Here is a 17,974-nt window from a genome sequence, read left to right as displayed (position 1 = left end):
GTAACTGAATTTTCAATAGTGTCAAATCACTCAAGCAGTAACTGAATTTTCACTAGTGTCAAATCACTAGTTTCAGAAATATTGGTGCTCACCTTCCATCTTGGCAGTACAAGAAAACTGAGCAGCCAACTGTTGTCGCTTTGCATGCATTGTTGGCAACTCGAGTAGCTTTACCAAAAAATTGAGCATGGCATCTACAGGTTACAAACAAATGAGCAAGATTCAGTTAGATAACCACTGATAGAAGCATGTGAGTGCAAAAAAATTGACAACTGAAATTCAGTTAGATAACAACAATCTGAATGGAGTACAACATTGATGTTATTTCAGGATTAATAAAGATGGAGCAGCAGCAATGTGAATGGAGTACTTGATGGACAACTGAAATTGACACAAAGCAAGATTCTCATATTTCATCTCACACAATCTATCCATCCATCCATCTCAGCCTTGTTTTGTTCAGTACAGGTTCAACCTCGAACGCCACCATGCAACTCTGTTATGTTTTCAGTAAAGATTGCTTTGTTTACCTCTGTTCTGTTTCTAGTAGACCAATCGAAGAAGATGAAGAAGAAAATTGCAAGAGATCAAAGGGAGCAGAAGGTGGAAAAGGAGACCTTTGAACTCTGGCGGGTTCCATGGGCCAGCGAGGCCGCTGCCTTAATCCGCCGACTGCCGGAAGCAACACGGCGGAGGCGTGGGGCGGGGGAGCTCCGGCGGTGAGGGCGGGGCGGCGTCTGGCGGTGTGGGCGAGGCGGCGTCCGGCGTGGAGGAGTCGAGCTCGAGCAACAAGGGAAATGGGGGATTTTTAGGGGTTGTGCAGGGGAGCGCGGAACGATGGTGCGGTGGCGCGGTGCGGTGGAGCTACGGGGGAGCTGCGCGGTGGCGCGGTGTGGTGGAGCGGCGCGGCAACGCGGAGGAGCTGGGCGGCGCTGGAGTCGGCCGGTGTCAGAGGAAGATGGAGAGGGAGTGCGGGTTTGGTCGGGCAAACATGAAGGTTTTTTTTTGTAAAAATCTCGCGAGGACAACTATTCCCGGGCGAAGGGAGTACCAAACAACATGACTTGTGTTTCTGTCTGAACAAGCCCACAAGTCAAGTGTGACTTGTGTTTCTTTGCAGCTAGGCGGTTTTCTCTTGTGATGATGTCGAGGGTTCCGCTAGGGTTTCACCTGCGTCGCTGCCGGCACCCCCATCGCGGGTAGCCTCCGCGGCGGCCGACACCCGCCACCGCTAGCCCTCGCTCTTGCCCCCACCCTCCCTCCCCCCTTTCCCCCTCCCCCGTACCCTCACGTCCCCTAGCAAGGCGACCGGGGGCCCCTTCCCCATTCCCCTCCAGCGCGCGCCCTCGCTCCTCCCTACTCCCGCCGCCACCAGCGCACGCCACCGGGCCTTGCCCGCGTGGTGCCATCGGCAGCGGGTCGGACTGTCCCAGTGCGCGGCCCCCCTGCTCGGGCAATGGTGGTTGTCGGCGGTGCTCCTCGGCTGGTGATGGTGTGGCTTGGCGGCGAGGTCCATGGGTTGCGGGCGATCCTGATGCGGCGACACGGCCGTTGGTCGCAGGGCACATGCTGGTGCGGCTGGCCGCCGGCCTCCGCTCCACCCAGATCTGGGCCCCATCTGGGTTGGGGCGGGGCGGCGCTCCGGTGCACGGCGGCGTGGCTCCCTGGTGGAGGTGGCGCGGCGTCGGGGGCTGCGGGTGGTGGCGGCTTCGTCGGTCGATGTGCTGTAGCATGGCGGCAGGGGTTATCCGGATCCTTTGGGGTCCGGGTGGGCCTTTGCGGGCCTGGTGAGCCCCTGTCGTCACATCGGTCGGCTCCACGGCAGCGGAGGTGGTAGTCCCCTCCCATCGGCTGAGTTGCGGATGCCCCCGAGCCCGTTGGCTCCTCATCCCTCCTCCAGGTCTCATGTCGGTGGCTCAGAGAGATGGCTATGATGGTTCAGTGACCATGGTGGCACATGCTGGTGGGCGGCAGTTCTGGTGGAGCACTCCAGATCGTCCGAGGTGGTGGTCATTGTTTGGGTTGGGATAAATCCCTGGTGGCTCGTTCGTCACCGATGCGGTGACGCCTGCGGGCATCGCCGGACCTTCCTGAAGGGCGTCGGATATACCCCTTCCCCACTACCCTCTGCGTATCGGGGGAAACCCTTGGACTTGTCCGGGCAGCACTGGCGTCGTCACATTCCCTCTTGAAGGTGTTGCTCGGTACGCGATGCCTCGGAGTGCTAGAAGCACGGTGGTACTTCTCCGGAGGGTGCAGCGGTCGCCGGCCATCTTTGTTTCGTCGATCTGTCGTTGTCGGCACTTGTTTCTCTTTTTCTCTCCTTTTCTTTTGGGCTTGTTTGTGTTGCGGCTACAGTAAGCTCGTTGTATCGGATGGTTGCTTTATAATCTAAAGCGTGGGAAACCCTTTATCGTCTTCGCAGCTAGGCTATGAGGTATGCAAGCAACCAAACGATGTGTGGATGCTAGTTTTTTGTATGTATTTGCTCAACCAGGTCCAATTGGGACAAATATGCAAAGTGATAAAAACGATGCAGGCAAATAAAGATGCCCGAGGAGTTATGAGTCTGAAAAGGTCGTGTTCCCTATTGAGATTACGGGATTGCTATTTCACATCTAGATGTGAAATAGCTATCTCGCATCTAAATTGTAGACCGTTGGATCTACTTGTATTGTAAATCTCGTGCAAGTCTGCTTTCAGGTCGTTGTGTTCTGTAGTGCGCTTCGCTCCCTCTGTCATGACCATTCATTCGGCCTTTTTTCTTTCTTTTCTCTGTCAGCCTGTAATCCATTTGCAGGTAGGATGGGCTCGGCCCTTTTTTGTCCATTTGTTTTTTTGTCTATTTGTTTATTGTAGAGATTTGGAAGTCTAACGCCAATCCATGGAAACCAACAGTGTAGATCGATTTCCTCTCACTCTCTATTGTCACTCTCTCTTCCATGTCCCATTCCCTTTCCTCCACTACAAATTTATGTTTTGTTCCTTTTAATTTTCTTTATTTTCTCAATTATATATATATCCAGTTTTTCTTTTTGTGTCTGTTTTTATTTTATTTATTTCCTTTTTATTTTTATTCTATTTTTCTTCAAATTCATGAAAATATTTTTCTGAATATTTTCATAAAAAACTGAAAATATATTTTTTAAATTTTTTGAAGATCTTTTAAATTCGTGAATATCTTTCTTATACGAAATGATGTCCCATCTAATTTTGCCACCATTTGATTTAGTTTTCTATAATTTTGATGCAAGCGCTCACCCCCGCTTTGTTGGTTGCTATTTGTTTGTTGCGCGTCCTTTTGTTGACCAGTTTGGCTACACTTTTTCGGCTCATTACTCGCGACATTCTGGGACTCCATTTTTTTGTGTTATTTCTAGGCCACGTTGTCATGATGTCCAGTTTATCGGGTTATTGGTCTTTTTAGGCTCATTTGTTGTTCGGTATGCTTTTATTGTTTCCTTACGGTTCTCATGGCCTTTTGTTGTTGTTTGTTACCGGCTGCATGGTAGAATTACAAGAGACATGTTCATTCTGGTCGATGTTTCTTGATAACATCCATTCCATTGTTGCCTCCTTTCTTTTCTCGTTCCATCCCTCTTTGTTTTTTTGTAGAGCCGACACGAGTAGGAGGGGCAAGTCGAGCATTGGATTTTTTTCGTTGGTCCAACCTTTTTTCTTGCTCGGTTGCAAGCCCATCCTTCGATTTGTAGTTGGACTCGACATGTTTTTCTGGCCCAAATGCAAGTCCACCGTCCACTCGTAATTTTGGACATATTCTTTTCTCATTTGTAAGCTCAATCTTGATTTGCAACCGTTCTTGACCTAATTTTTTGTCCTAGTTGCAAGTTCATCATGGACTCACAATTTGGTCATTTTTCCCAATTGCAAGTCCATACTTGACTCGCAACTGCGGTCTGATTTATTTTGTTCCAGTTGTATGTCCATTCTTGAGTCACAACTGGGTCTGACCTTATTTTTGTCTCAGTTGCAAGTCCACCCTTGACTTGCGACTGGCACATGACCCTTTGCCCCAAGCATATCCTCGACTCGCAACTAGGTCATTCTTTTTTAGTGCCAGTTGCAAGTCCACCCTTCACTAGCAACTAGGTCTGACATTTATATTTTTTGACCCAATTACAAGTGCATCGTCGACTTGCAACTAGGCACGACCCTTTATCCCAGTTGCAAATCCACCATCAACTTGCAACTTGGCTTGTGTTTATGTCTTTCATCCTAGTTGCAAGTCCATCATTGACTCGCAACCGGGGTTGTAGTTTATTTTATCCCAGTTGCAAGTCGACCCTTGACTCGCAATTGGTCTTATAGTTTGTAGTTGTCCCAGTTATAAGTACATCCTCAACTCGTAACTTAGCTCGTAGTTCTCCCAGCTGCAGGCCCACCCTGAACTCGCAACTAGGCATTTTTTTGTTTTTTCATTCCAATCGCATGTCCACCCTTGACTTGCAACGGGGGTTGTAGTTTGTTTCATCCCAGTTGCAAGTTGATCCTTGACTTGCAACTGGGATCAATGTTTTCGTAATTGTCTTAATTGCAAGTCCATCCTCAACTCGCAACTGGGATCATAGTTTGTTGTTGTCCCAGTTGCAAGTCCACCCACGACTTGGAACTGGGCCCATTGTCTGTTGTTGTCCCAGTTGGAAGTCCACCCTCGACTCGCAATTGGGATATGTTTTGTTTTCCGTCTCAGTTGCAAATCCACCCTCAACTCTCAAGCCATATCATTGTTTTATATACTTGTCTTAGTTACAAGTCCACCCTCGACTCGCAACTAGGCACGTAATGATTCGGTAACCCTAGGTAATATTGTTGTTTCACCATCGGTGCTAAATAAGATACCTTTGAAACGAGACTCTGGTAGTGAGGATAATACATCAAAGTATATTATGCCTGCTTTACGTCAAAGGTAAGTGTTGCATTCAACAAATCAAAGAGGTATATTAGGCTCCATGCCTTGCTCATGAAATATCCAAGGAAGTCAAAAACAAGACATTTTATTCAGGGGTCCAAGTATTGGTGAGATGCCTATTGAGCTAACTCCTTCAGATGAAGTGGAGCCTTGTTTTAGAACTCCATGCAACTACTTGTACAACTCTAATCAGGAAAGCAAGCTTACGTGAAGTTCAAAGTCTCCTAGATTTTAGTTTTGTGACTTTTGTCCCAGTCGTATCCTAGTTGGATGCTTTATATTTTTTTTGCCTTGTTGAGTCCGGTTTGTGATTCTGTTAGTTACGGGCTTAGCCTAGGTGCTTGCGTGTGCCTATAAATAAAGGCCATATGGCCATGTAAAAGTTAGGTTTTAGTTTATGGAAAATATTCTCAGATGCATCCGATGATGAGGCAGTCTGTTTCCTGCGTTCCATAATTTGGTTCGTGATTGCTTGTGTTCCGGCGACTTGATTTCCAGGGCACTAGTTAGTTCAGTTCTTGACCTGCAAGGATCGATCTCATCGCTTTCCCTTCCGTCTGCTGCTTAATTCTCAACTGCTAATTACTCCGTCATCGTTGCCGCCGCCATTGATCATCATTAGCATAATCCATCCATCTAGTCTAGCTCTAGTACTACTACACCACGTCTACTATTTCCGATCCATCTAGTCCAAGTTCTTCCACACGTCGGTTCTAGTTCATCTACTTCTGATCAAGTATATTCTGCTAGCTCTTTACGCCGGTGAAAGATCAGGGACATCCCACAAAATCGACTCAAAGCTATTTGAGACGTATTAGTTGGTATCAGAGAGCGCCAGGTTTATCACTGCGCACGATGTCAACCGCAAGCAAGCGTGCTACATACCAGCACTTCGACAACTGCATGAAGGCCCTCGACGAGACGATGACTGACGGGTTACAGGCCATGCAGGCAGCGCTCCGTCGCCTAGAGGCAAGGGAAACTAGCGCGGCTGCTCCAGCGAGGGCACAACATGCCCTGCAGCAGCAAGCACCTCTACACGTCCGTGACGCGGACATTGCCAACGACGACAATGATGCTGAGTTCGAGGATGGTTCTGATGCTCGCGGTGACTTGCCTCGCCGACCACGACAGGATGCTCATCCCCGTGATGATGGACCAAGGCGGCGTCGTGATGAGGACGAGGACGGAGGTATTGGTAGAATAAAAATTACTATACCTTCGTTCACAGGCAAGGCCAGTCCCGAGGAGTACCTTGAGTGGGAGATGCGTGTGGGGCAGATTTTTGATAACCACCGTTAATCCGAGGAGCGGAAGATTCGTTTTGCTTCTCTTGAATTTTCAGGTTATGCATTAATTTTGTGGGATCAACTCAACCGCAATGACACACGACCAGAATCGTGGCGTGATATGAAGTGTGCAATGCGTTCTCGCTTTGTGCCAGCTTATTTTCAGAAGGAGCAACACACAAAGCTTCGACGTCTTGTTCAAGGAGACATGACGGTGGATGAGTATTACCAACAGATGCAAGTTCTGATGATCAGAACTAATGTGCATGAGTCTGATGATGCAACAATGACACGCTTCTTTGAGGGGCTGAATGAGGATATACGTGACCGTGTTGATTTGATGCAGTATAATGATATGCAAAAGCTTCTTCATCAAGCGGAGCATGCCGAACAGTGGGTCAAAGCCAAAGCCAAGCAAGTTTCCAAAGGCTACACCAATTTCAGCATGACGATGATAATGTCAAGCTAGCTTCACCCTATAGGTCAGCTGCCACCGATCACAAGGAGATGAGCAAAGAATCTATGGCTGCGAGCAAAGTGGCTTCAAGGGTTGATTCAAGTGCGCAGTCTGCTATGAGTACTAGTGAGATTGTTTGTTACACATGTGGAGGTAGGGGACACAAACACATTGATTGTCCGAACAAGAAGAGAGTGCTCCTTGTTAATGATGGATATGTTTCCGAAGACAAAATTGACTTAGAGTCTGATGAGCCCAAGGAAGGGGAAAGTGAATCTAATCCTATCATGTGCTATCCTTTAGATTATGATGATCTGCCATGCATCATGGTGGAGCGAGCTAAAGAGGATCAAATTCCAAGTTCGGGACAGCGGTGGAAAAATTTTCAGTCACAATGCAAGATCAAAAACAAGTGTTGCAAGTTGATTATTGATGGAGGGAGCTACACCAACATCATAAGCAAGCGTGTGGTGGATGCTTTAGGACTGAAGGCATGGCCACATCCGCAACCACATTGCATTGAGTAGTTGTACAACTCCGGACGTTTGAAGGTGACTCACAAGGTATGCGTAAAGTTCAATATTGGCACGTATTACGATGAGGTGATTTGCGATGTTGTGCCAATGGATGTGTGTCAGTTGTTATTGGGTCGTCCGTGGCAATATGATCGTAATGCTATACATGAGGGGAGGTCTACCACTTATGTGTTCCGAGATGTTGACATCAAACGGGTGCTGCAACCTATGGGTAACAATGCTATCAAGATTGATCATGTGTTTGCTTTACGCAATGAGCCTTTGAAGACCGCCCCGAAACCGATGACGGTTTCGCTTGAAGGGGGAGAGGATGATGCGGTCACCCTAGGTAATATTGTTGTTTCACCATTGGTGCTAAAATAAGATACCTTCGAAACGAGACTCTGATAGTGAGGATAATACATCAAAATATATTGTGCCTGCTTTACGTCAAAGGAAAGTGTTGCATTCAACAAATCAAAGAGGTATATTAGGCTCCATGCCTTTCTCACGAAATATCCAAGGAAGTCAAAAACAAGACATTTTATTCAGGGGTCCAAGTATTGGTGAGATGCCTATTGAGCTAATTCCTTCAGATGAAGTGGAGCCTTGTTTTAGAACTCCATGCAACTACTTGTACAACTCTAATTAGGAAAGCAAGCTTACGTGAAGGTAAAAGTCTTCTAGTTTTTAGTTTTGTGACTTTTGTCCCAGACGTATCCTAGTTGGATGCTTTATATTTTTTTTCCTTGTTGAGTCCGGTTTGTGATTCTGTTAGTTACGGGCTTAGCCTAGGTGCCTGCGTGTGCCTACAAATAAAGGCCATATGGGCATGTAAAAGTTAGGTCTTAGTTTATGGAAAATATTCTCAGATGCATCCGATGATGAAGCAGTCTGTTTCCTGCGTTGCATAATTTGGTTCGTGATTGCTTGTGTTTCGACGACTTGATTTCTAGGGCACTAGTTAGTTCAGTTCTTGACCTGCAAGGATCGATCTCATCTCTTTCCCTTCCGTCTGCTGGTGCTTAATTCTCATCTGCTAATTACTCCGTCGTCGCCGCCGCCACCACTAATCATCATTAGCATAATCCATCCATCTAGTCTAGCTCTAGTACTACTACACCACGTCTACTACTTACGATCCATCTACTCCAAGTTCTTCCACACATCTGCTCTAGTTCATCTACTTCCGATCAAGTATATTCTGCTAGCTCTTTGCGCCGGTGAAAGATCAGGGACATCCCACAAAATCGACTGAAAGCTATTTGAGCCGTATCACGTAATTTGTTTATCCCAGTTGCAAGTCCACCCTTGACTCGCAACTAGGCTTGTGTTTTTGTCTTTCATCCTAGTTGTAAGTCCATCCTTGACTCACAACTGGAATCGTAATTTGTTTTTATCTTTCTTGCAAGTCAACCATTGACTCGCAACTGGTCTCATAGTTTATAGTTGTCCCAGTTATAAGTCCATGCTCAACTCGCAACTCAACTCATAGTTCTCCATGTTGCAAGCCCACCCTTTGACTCACAACATGTCATGGCCCTCATGCGTTGCCTTGGCGTGGGATGCGCCACAAGCTATTTTTTATTTTATTTTATTTGTTTCTTTTCCCCTTTTTTCTTATTTCATTTCTTTTGTTTCAAATCCAAAAAAAATTATATTCATGATTTTTTATTTTTATCTATTTTTCATTTTTTATTTTTCATTTTCTAAATTCATGGTTTTTTGCATCGCTGTTATTTGACTGTCCACCACCAAACAGACGCTATCTTTTTTCTTGTACCGGTTGCAAGTCCACCCTAAACTTGCAACTGGGATCCGACCTTCTTTTGTCCCACTTGCAATCTCACCCCTCGACTTGCAACTGGGCCTCGACATTTTTTTGTCTCGGTTGCAAGTCCACGCTCGACTTGCAATTTGGGCCCGAATTTTTTTTGTCCCAGTTGTAAGTCCACCCCCGACTTGCAACTGAGGGCTAACTTTTTTGTCACAGTTGCAAGTTCACCTCAAGCCGCAACTGGGGACGAATCTTTTTCAGTCTCAATTGCAAGTCCACCCGAGACTCACAACTGGGGCCCGACTATTTTCGCCCTAATTGCAAGTCCACCATTAACTCACAACTTGGGCTCGACATTTTCTCCTAATTTATATTCCAACCTCGACTCACAAGTGGGGTGAACCTTTTTTGTCCTAGTTGCAAGTCTATCGTCGACGTAGCTGGGCCCAACCTTCTTTGTCCCAATTGCAAGTCCACCCTTGACTCGCAACTGGGATCGGACCTTTTTTTCCCTCAATTGCAAGTCCACCCTCGACTTGCAATTGGGGTCCAACACTTTTTTTGTCCTAGTTACAAGTCCATCCTCGACTCGCAACTGCGGTGTGACCCTTTTTTGTCTCAATTGCAAGTCCACCCTTGACTTGCAACTGGGCCCCGACCCTTTTTCCCAGTTGCAAGTCCAACCTCGACTCGCAACTGGGACCCAACCTTTTTTAGTTGCAAGTCCACACTCGACTCACAACTAGGGCCCGACCTTTTCTGTATCAATTGCAATCCCACCCTCGATCCACGACTAGCACCTGACCTTCTTTTTGTCCCAGTTGTGAGTGCATCCTCAATTCGCAACTGGGGCCCGACCTTCCTTTTGTCCTAGTTGCAAGTCCATTCTCAATTCACATCTAGGGCCCGACCTTTTTTGTCCCAATTGCAAGTCCACCCTATACACACTACTGGGGTACGACCTTTTTTGTCCCAGTTGCAATCCCACCCTTGACTCACAACTATGGTCCAACCTATTTTTTGTCCTAGTTGCAAGTCTATTCTCAACTCGCAACCGGGGCCCGACCTTTTTTGTCCCAATTGCAAGTCCATCCTCAACTCGTAACTAGGGGCGGACCATTTTTGCCCAAGTTGTAACTTTACCCTCGACATGCAATTTGGGGCACGGGGGGGGGGGGGGGCGCTTTTTCCTATACTAGTTGCAGGTCCACACTCAACATGCAACTGGGCCGCAACCCATTCTATTCTTAGTTGGAAGTCCAACTACACCCCTGACATGCCATTGGGGCCCCACCTTTTTGTGTCCTAGTTGTAAGCCCCCCTTCCATAGGGGGAGGCGGCCATTTCTGTCTCTGTTGCAACTCCTCCCCCCGATATGCAATTGGGGGCCACCTTCTTTCTTGTCAAGGTTTTGTTTTTTAATTTATGTTTTTTTAACTTTTTTAAAACCAAGGTTTTTTAATTTATGTTTGTAACTTTAAAAAATCAAGATCTCTTGCCGCGTAGACATTTTTAAATTTCATGAGCATTTTTTACTAAAATTTTAAATTCACATTATTTTTAAAATTTGTTAATTCCTTTCTAATTCATGAAATTTAAAAAATTCAAAAGAAAATATTTCACCAACAAAATTAAAATAACTTTTTTATTTCATGAGCATTTTCTAGAATTTGCAAACATTGTTTCATATTCATGTGTTGTTGTTAAATTTACAAACTTTTCTGTATGATTTCATTACATTATTAAAATAAACAAATATGAAAAAAATTTAATTTAATTATTTATTTATTTATATAAGTCATGTTTACAACATAACGTTGTCCAAACATGATCATTCATCCATTTGTCAGATTGGTACTTAGAAGGTTTTAAAAATCTTCGCTGAATCGTGAGATAGATGGAGGCTGGCTAGGTATCATGCACCCCTAAAAAAAGCTACTCCCTTCGTTTCTAAATATAAGTCTTTATAGAGATTCCATTATGAGCCACATCGGGATGTATATAGATGCATTTTAAGTGTAGATTCATTCATTTTGCTCCGTATGTAGTTCATCTAGTGGAATCTTTACAAAGACTTATATTTAGGAACAGAGGGAGTATCATGCATGCATGCATGCACTCATTATGGTGGTTGTCTGTATATGCACACATATATACGCTTCATCTGTTCCATACATCGTTCCAGAATCTGGAGAATGGACAGCCCAGGACTAAGCGATGCAAGCAATTGCTTTCTAGTTAATTGCGACACACAGGCACACGAGATAAAGCAAGGAAAAAGCTGCGAGAATAAAATTAGGAGACAAAAAAAGAAAAGAAACAAACAAACAAGCACAAGGTGAGATGGTGCTGATGTCATACTTAGATGTGAGATATTATCTCTCATCTAAATGAGATATAGTCAGACCTTTGAGATTATCACGACACATCAAAAGATACCACACATCAAGTCACCAAGGTGATGTAGCGGCACAGGAAACGGGATCCGTCCATAGTCGCATGGATCAACGAAAACCTGCCGCAACACTGCAGAACGAGATGAGGTATGAGGCAGGGCGAACAGGGACGAGAGCGACGTATAACAGACCAGGCCGTCGTCCCACCTGCCCACCCGGGGTTTGAAGAATTCTTCTCAGCGTCGAACAAAACGAATCCTGTTGCCTCGGCGCAGCGCTCCCTACTGCACCCTCCCTACCCCGCCCGGATCAGGCTGCCAGAGTCACCAATCCACCAGGCGCAATCAGCATCCAATCTCACGTCTCCCCCTCACTGTGACCTGAGAGAAAGCAGCGGTCCAGTTCCATGGATCACAATCATATAGGCCCAGTTGTCTCCGAGGCGAGCAGTCAAAACTCAAAAGTGCTCCTCCATGTATCACTATACAGAATAAATAAGTACAATCATTGTGCTGTGAGTGGATCATGACCATCCACTTGTTCCCGGGCAGAAAGCTCCTGCGTGTTTACCTCGGGGAGTGCCGAAGAGTGGCGGATGCACTCAAGCTGAAGTCATTTCGAAGCCGCTGATGCAGGCTAAGCTTTAGGGCTAGATAGAGAATGCCAGGCGCCGTCCATGCCTGAGCCTCAAGAGACAAAAAGAGAGAACGTGCATGAGATAAGATCAATGATGACCTCAAATCAAAAAAAGCAACAACTACGTTTGAACAAATAATATCTAGGCTGTAGCACTTTTAACTGAGAGTGCTATATTGTCAATCAAACTAATCGACTGGAAAGGGTTCATATTAAATGGGGTTAATCCACGCAAACTTCATTATTGACGCTGAACAAAGTCCAGCAGCGAAAAAGAAGACGCAGTTTCACCGTTCGGCCGTAGCAGACTTCTTTTCCGCATACATTTCCGAACTAATCATGGTAAGGAAATATACAAACATGAACAGTGGATTCCTAGATGACAGGTGAGCAAATCAGAAAATGGTCAATCATACTATGAGGTTTTTCAAACTGTACTACGTCATAGAGATATGTACTGCAACATTGGTACCTGAAATAGGCCCATATCTGATCAGGAAAGAACTAGATAAGAAACTGAAGTTTCCCGTAACGGGACAGTATACATGTAAGACGCACCTTACGGGATAACAAAAAGCCAACGAGCTGACCACCACGACAAGGAAACTGGTACGTAAGCAAACTAGGAAGATAGATAGGCATGCAAACTAGCATATCCTGATCCACTTTAAACTCCTGGAAACTTTTGCCTTTTCCCCTGAATTATTGCCACTTGCAGACCCTTGCTCCTTTTTATAGCAAGCGAGAGGACTACCATCATAACACAAACCTTGAGCAATCCTCTATTGCACCACTCCCAACAAAGAAAGAAATGAAGAGAGCACCTGAAGCAGAAGAGCAGAAATTAGCTAGCCAAGGTGATGAAGCTGGTCGCGCCGACAATAGTACACCGACACCATGGCTAAAGCTGGGCCTTGATGCACTGAGAAGTGAAGAAGCTAAGCCTCCAGAGGCCACCCCTCAACGGACGTTCTCCTGCAACTACTGCCTGAGGAAGTTCTTCAGCTCGCAGGCCCTTGGCGGGCACCAGAATGCACACAAGAAGGAAAGGTGTGCAGCCAGGAGATCACGAAGCTTTCAGCAACTGATGATACGCTTTCCTCCAGCTGCTTCCTTCATCCAACCTATGAGGGCCAGCCCCCACTCCACAATTCTGACTGCGCAAGGTGAAAGGGCCGCTGTTGTTGTTGCAAGATTTCATGACGGCCAAATGAGAAACAGGATGCCTTTTGCAGTAGAGGAAGCTGCCTATTTCGTGTGGCCTGGGAGCTTCAAAGCAAGTCTTCAGGAGCCCATGAAGCAACCAGAGGAAAATATTGATTTGAGCCTGCATTTGTAATTTCTAATCCATAATTCCATGTATAAACATTTTCTGTGAAGTCAATATTTTGCATCATCTTTTGAGGTGAGGGAATAAGATTCCAAACTTGTACCCACAGTTGCAAGTGAGTTCTCAGACAAGTCTCAAAAATAGAAAAAAATAATCTATGTGTGATACCTGGTAAAGAGTAACAAGTTTAAACTTGAGTAATTTTCAATCTAGTTACTAGGAAGTAGGAACCATACATACAATCCACCGATCAGTATTAAGCTATAATTGAGATAAGAAACAAACTTTAGTCAGCACCATAGTGGTGATTATCGTTGCTCTAAGGACTCCAATTCAAACTTATGTGCCTCACTTGATCACCAAACGTTGTTTCAAAAGATAAACTACATGCAACACATTTGCTGCTTTATCAAAGACTTAAACATTTTTATGCATTAGAAGTTTGTTAGCAACCATGAATGCTCTCTGGACTTTGGAGCCTATCAAACAACACCAGTTGTATTGAACTATCATCATATAAAGGCTAACAGCTGCAACCTTAAAGATTGCATTTGCATATCTCAAGTCATACATGTGAATACGTGTATTCTTGTCAAAGACAGGATGTTAATTGGTTCATCAGTGTGCATGAATACAAGCAAAGTAATGTGGAAGAATCAGAAGAAAATAATAATAATAAATTGACACATCAATGGATGCATATGTGGAAAGAACAAAAGCCCATTATTTTAATGCTAAAGGCAAGTGCATGGCATAGGAATCTTCTTGTGGAAGCATAAAAACAAGCAAGGGGATAGAGAAAAGGTGAGAATGTGAGATGCCAAAAGAAATATTTAGAAATGGAAACACGGGGTGACCACAACTGTTGGCTACAATGTATACTACAAACTTCCATGAGAACACTTCCAACGATTACACTGTATATGCAGAAATTGTTGGCTCACAAAATCATTGGAAACTAATGTCTCCGAAATACATCACATGTACTTCTGGAAAGCCACCTCCGTAAACTATTTTGATATTATATGATTTTCAGTAGGCTCTCTCATTAATGATATACTACAAAGCTAGAAGATTCCGGTGTTATTGTCTTCAACGTTTAGAATTCAGTAGCCATATATCATAGATAAACCACAACATTCTTGTAAGCTTAATAATATTCATCAGTATTAATTATGCTGGTTTTTAAAGGCGTGGTATTCACCAAATCTGAAAAATAAACTTCAACGTATTAAGCTGAGGGCATCATCTTCTCACCAAATAAATCAAAGGTACTCAGATACAGTGAAACATGTGGTCCAGGAACTAGCTAATCAGGTATATTAGCATCCATATCTCAGATATTATTACCATGATGCTCATTTGCAAAATTAACTATGATTTACTGCAGTAGACTGGAATATATCGATTACTGTAGTATGCCAGAACCCTCAGGTTCAAATAGCAGGAACTCTGTAACATACGGTCATTGTGTATCATATCAACATTCCTGCTACCCAAGCATCACTATACAAAAGCATCATAGGAGAAGAGGTTATCTTGTGAAAATATTGTAATGTGTTGAAGGACTGAAAAGACTAACTCGACATGAAAGAAAAATTAATCATCTCAATTCATTGATCAGTTCACATAACTCAATGATTTCACGGTCTCATACATGTCTCCTCATTCTTGTAATCTGATAGACTGATACAATGAAAAAGAAGGTGATACTGGTTTCTTGAAAAGAGATAAGGTGATAATATTCTAACCCTGCAGATTTTACCACAGCTTCTTGGACACCCTTTTCCTATCTCTATACACACAATCAATGTGGCATAACATTGCAGCGAAAGGATTGCCAAGCCTATATAGCACTCAGAAAGACCTTACCAAGATGATCAGAACACTTCATTAAGTTAAATTCAGTCTTTTAGAACGGCAGAGGTGAGACAACCCCCAAAAAGACAGTCATTCATAAATGTATTGTGCATTACTTAAATATTCAAGCAGTCAGAGGTTAGCAAGCATGTGAGCGAGCTCCTCATCAGTCACCTCCATCTCCTGGTGTTTGCCGACAGCTTCTGCGAGCCGCGCTGCCAACTGGTGCTTACACTGAAAAGAAGAAAAATAATAACCCAAAATCAAAACAAGATTTCCCAGTAACCAAGAGCTACCGATTGCAGCTGTAAGCCTGTAACAGCGCAATGCTTATTTTGGATTCCAAATACATCCATTCCTCTAATGGAGAATTTCACGAGGCTCGGTGAATAATGTGGCCGGACGAAGTAACAGAGACGGCACTTACGCAGAGCTGCTCACCGCGGCCGACGATGTCATAGAAGAAGGAGTAGCAGGTGCAGAGGTGCTCCGGGAAGCAGATGTACTCCTCCTTCCTCTTGGACTCCCCCATCACCTGCAGCGCCAATCCAAAGCAAGCCGTCGTCAACCGGCCGATCGCCTGCTGGCTCGGCCACAGCACGAGCAGCCGTGGGAACCGAAAGGTAAGGCGCGGGAGCAGACCAGGAAGAGCGAGCGGCCGCTGGGCGCGCCGGTGACGCGGCGGACGCCGCCCTCGTCGAGGATCTTGCAGGCGCGCAGCATGTTCTTGCCGAACAGGTGGTCGAGGCTGTACGCACGCCAGAACCGGTCAGGGGCTCGAGACGGCGAGGCGCGCATGAATAACAACCGAGCGAGACGGTGGCGCCGCGGCGGTGCCGGGCCTGTTTGGGTTCACTTACATGGACAGGTGCTCGTCGGTGGCGTGTCCCGCGGCCTTGATCTGCGCCCACACGGCGTCGGCCACGGCGAGGGCGACGCCGGCAGCGACGGACATTCGGGCGACGGCGGCGGCGTCGGTTGCGGTGGATCACTGGACTGGTGGGTTGCGCGCGCAAGCCGTTTGATGTTTTGACGCAGCGGAGGCGGAGACCGGAGAGTGCGACCCGTCGAGGCGAGGCTTCAGGGTAGGCTGACAAGTGGCCGTGGGCCGACATGCCTTTTTTTTTGCAGAAACAGAAACGAAAACAAAATAAAATCGAATTTTCCACTATAAACTGAACTCCAGCTAGCTCAACTAAGAAGAAGGAAAATGTGAAATGTGTATGCACAGGTCGGCAAAACGCCGATCAATTTCTCATTACAAAACACCGGAGCCAACAAAAAGCAAAATGAGCTACATTTGTATACGCATCTTGGGCCTCTGATCTAGCAGAGCGCCGCCACATTCGGCAGCCACGATCCAAGCATGGGCGACGCGGGAGCGCCAAGAATCGGATGGCACGGGAGCAGGCAGCGGTGGTGTAATCACGTCAGCGGTTGTGGAGCGGGTCGGAGGAGTTGGGCACCCGGCGCTCGCTGCCCCTGACGAGGCCGTCCGTGGTCGCCGGGACCCGCGGCCACCACTTCCTCGCCCGCACGTCGAACGCCGCGTCGGGCGAGCGCGCCTCCGCGGCCGCCTCGGTCGTGCCGGCGGCGTGGCCGTCCCCTCCGGCCGCCGCCGTCGCCCCCAGGAGGAGGAAGGCGACGAGGAAGAAAAGGAACCTCTGGCTGGCCGGCATCTCATGCATTCATGGGGGCAAGAGGACCAGACAGAGTGGATGGATCAGTGGGCTGTAGACTGTAGTACCCTGCTGCTCTGTGTGTGCGTGTGCACGAGAGAAGCTGAATCTCCTGAGGCGCTCTGCTCTGCTGCCAATGTAACAGCGCGCGCGGCCGAGAGAAAACTTGAGCGGATTAGCGAAGTGGCGTAGTAGTGGTACCGTGCAACAGTCAAAGTTGGAAAGCCCTTTATACTGCCGTAGCGAGGCAGGAGCTACGAGGACACAATCATTCGGCCATGTATACCGCATGACTGAAAGGGTAGGAATGCTTGCCACACGCAGAGAATCTTGGCAACAGCGGGCAGCAGGCGCAGACATCAGCAGAAGGCCTGTTCCGGTTCTTGTCTCTGACCCATTCGTTGCTAGCACTACTCTATTTCGAAGTGAAATTACAACTGGTTCAAAGTGCCAAAAGAATAAAATGTGGTTCAAACTTCAAGCCATCACCACGTCAAAATAGTCAAATATCATCTCCATCTCCATGTCTTATGTTACGGAGATACTAGTAGGTTAATTTTGTGAGATTAAGGCATGGGAGTCCCGGACAAGGCACAGGTGTCCATGACGCTTTTAGGTGAGGAGTTTAGTGAGCGAAGAATCGGAGGTTAGCGGCAGATTAGGTGAACGGCCCGGGAAACAGGGGACACGGCTTTCCATGCGCGAGGGAAAGGCCTTGAGCGAGCTCGCTCGCTCCACAGCCTATGCATGCCCAGCATCTTTCTTTTCTTCTTTCTTTTCTCTCCTTTTGCCGAGCCAGAAGCCAGCGGCCATGCAGCGGCGGCAGAGAGGGAGAGGGGGAGCGAGAGCGTGCGTCGCGGCGCCATGGCCGTGCCTCTCGGGCGCTGGGTCGCGTGTCCCCGTGAGCGACCTCAGCTTTCCGCTCGCGACGGACAAGGCCGGGGCTGCTTTTGGGGCTCCAACTGCTACAAAGCGCAGCCTGTCGTGCGTGTCTCTCCCGTGCGGGAGAAGCGACGACGGGGGCAGAGAGGAATCTGCTCTGGGCGCTGTCAGCCCGCGACACTGAATCCTAATCCGAAGCTTGAGTGCAACAGCGATAACGTCA

At 46.6% G+C, this 17,974-nt stretch overlaps 3 protein-coding genes across 7 annotated transcripts; 1 reads left to right on the top strand and 2 right to left on the bottom strand.

The window, feature by feature from the left end:
• Positions 1-11,233: 11,233 nt before the first annotated feature.
• On the bottom strand, positions 11,234-16,276 carry SSN2 (zinc finger SWIM domain protein). 5 transcript variants are annotated; one of them, XM_087543507.1, is made up of 8 exons: positions 16,051-16,276; positions 15,833-15,938; positions 15,618-15,725; positions 12,825-15,424; positions 12,559-12,750; positions 11,935-12,044; positions 11,572-11,845; positions 11,234-11,494 (listed from the first exon to the last, which is right to left on the bottom strand). In XM_087543507.1, the coding sequence occupies exons 1-4, from the start codon at positions 16,143-16,145 to the stop codon at positions 15,323-15,325; spliced, it is 411 nt and encodes a 136-aa protein (XP_087399633.1). In that variant the 5' UTR covers positions 16,146-16,276; the 3' UTR covers positions 11,234-11,494; positions 11,572-11,845; positions 11,935-12,044; positions 12,559-12,750; positions 12,825-15,322. The 5 variants fall into 5 exon arrangements, with proteins under 5 accessions (XP_087399633.1, XP_087399632.1, XP_087399634.1 ...); XM_087543506.1 differs by having other exon boundaries at positions 11,234-11,845; XM_087543508.1 differs by having other exon boundaries at positions 11,234-11,744.
• Positions 12,757-13,396, top strand: LOC125529605 (zinc finger protein 7-like). Its single transcript, XM_048694018.2, has one exon. The coding sequence runs from the start codon at positions 12,812-12,814 to the stop codon at positions 13,337-13,339; it is 528 nt and encodes a 175-aa protein (XP_048549975.1). The 5' UTR covers positions 12,757-12,811; the 3' UTR covers positions 13,340-13,396.
• A 52-nt stretch (positions 16,277-16,328) lies between the features above and the next one.
• Positions 16,329-17,120, bottom strand: LOC125529607 (uncharacterized). Its single transcript, XM_048694020.2, has one exon. The coding sequence runs from the start codon at positions 16,876-16,878 to the stop codon at positions 16,621-16,623; it is 258 nt and encodes an 85-aa protein (XP_048549977.1). The 5' UTR covers positions 16,879-17,120; the 3' UTR covers positions 16,329-16,620.
• Between the last annotated feature and the right edge of the window lie 854 nt (positions 17,121-17,974).

The sequence above is a fragment of the Triticum urartu genome, chromosome 2A (assembly GCF_056163025.1).
Source record: "Triticum urartu cultivar PI428250 chromosome 2A, HENAU_Tu73, whole genome shotgun sequence".
In the NCBI taxonomy this organism is placed as follows: Eukaryota; Viridiplantae; Streptophyta; class Magnoliopsida; order Poales; family Poaceae; genus Triticum; species Triticum urartu.
This window is presented reverse-complemented; position numbering and strand designations above follow the sequence as displayed.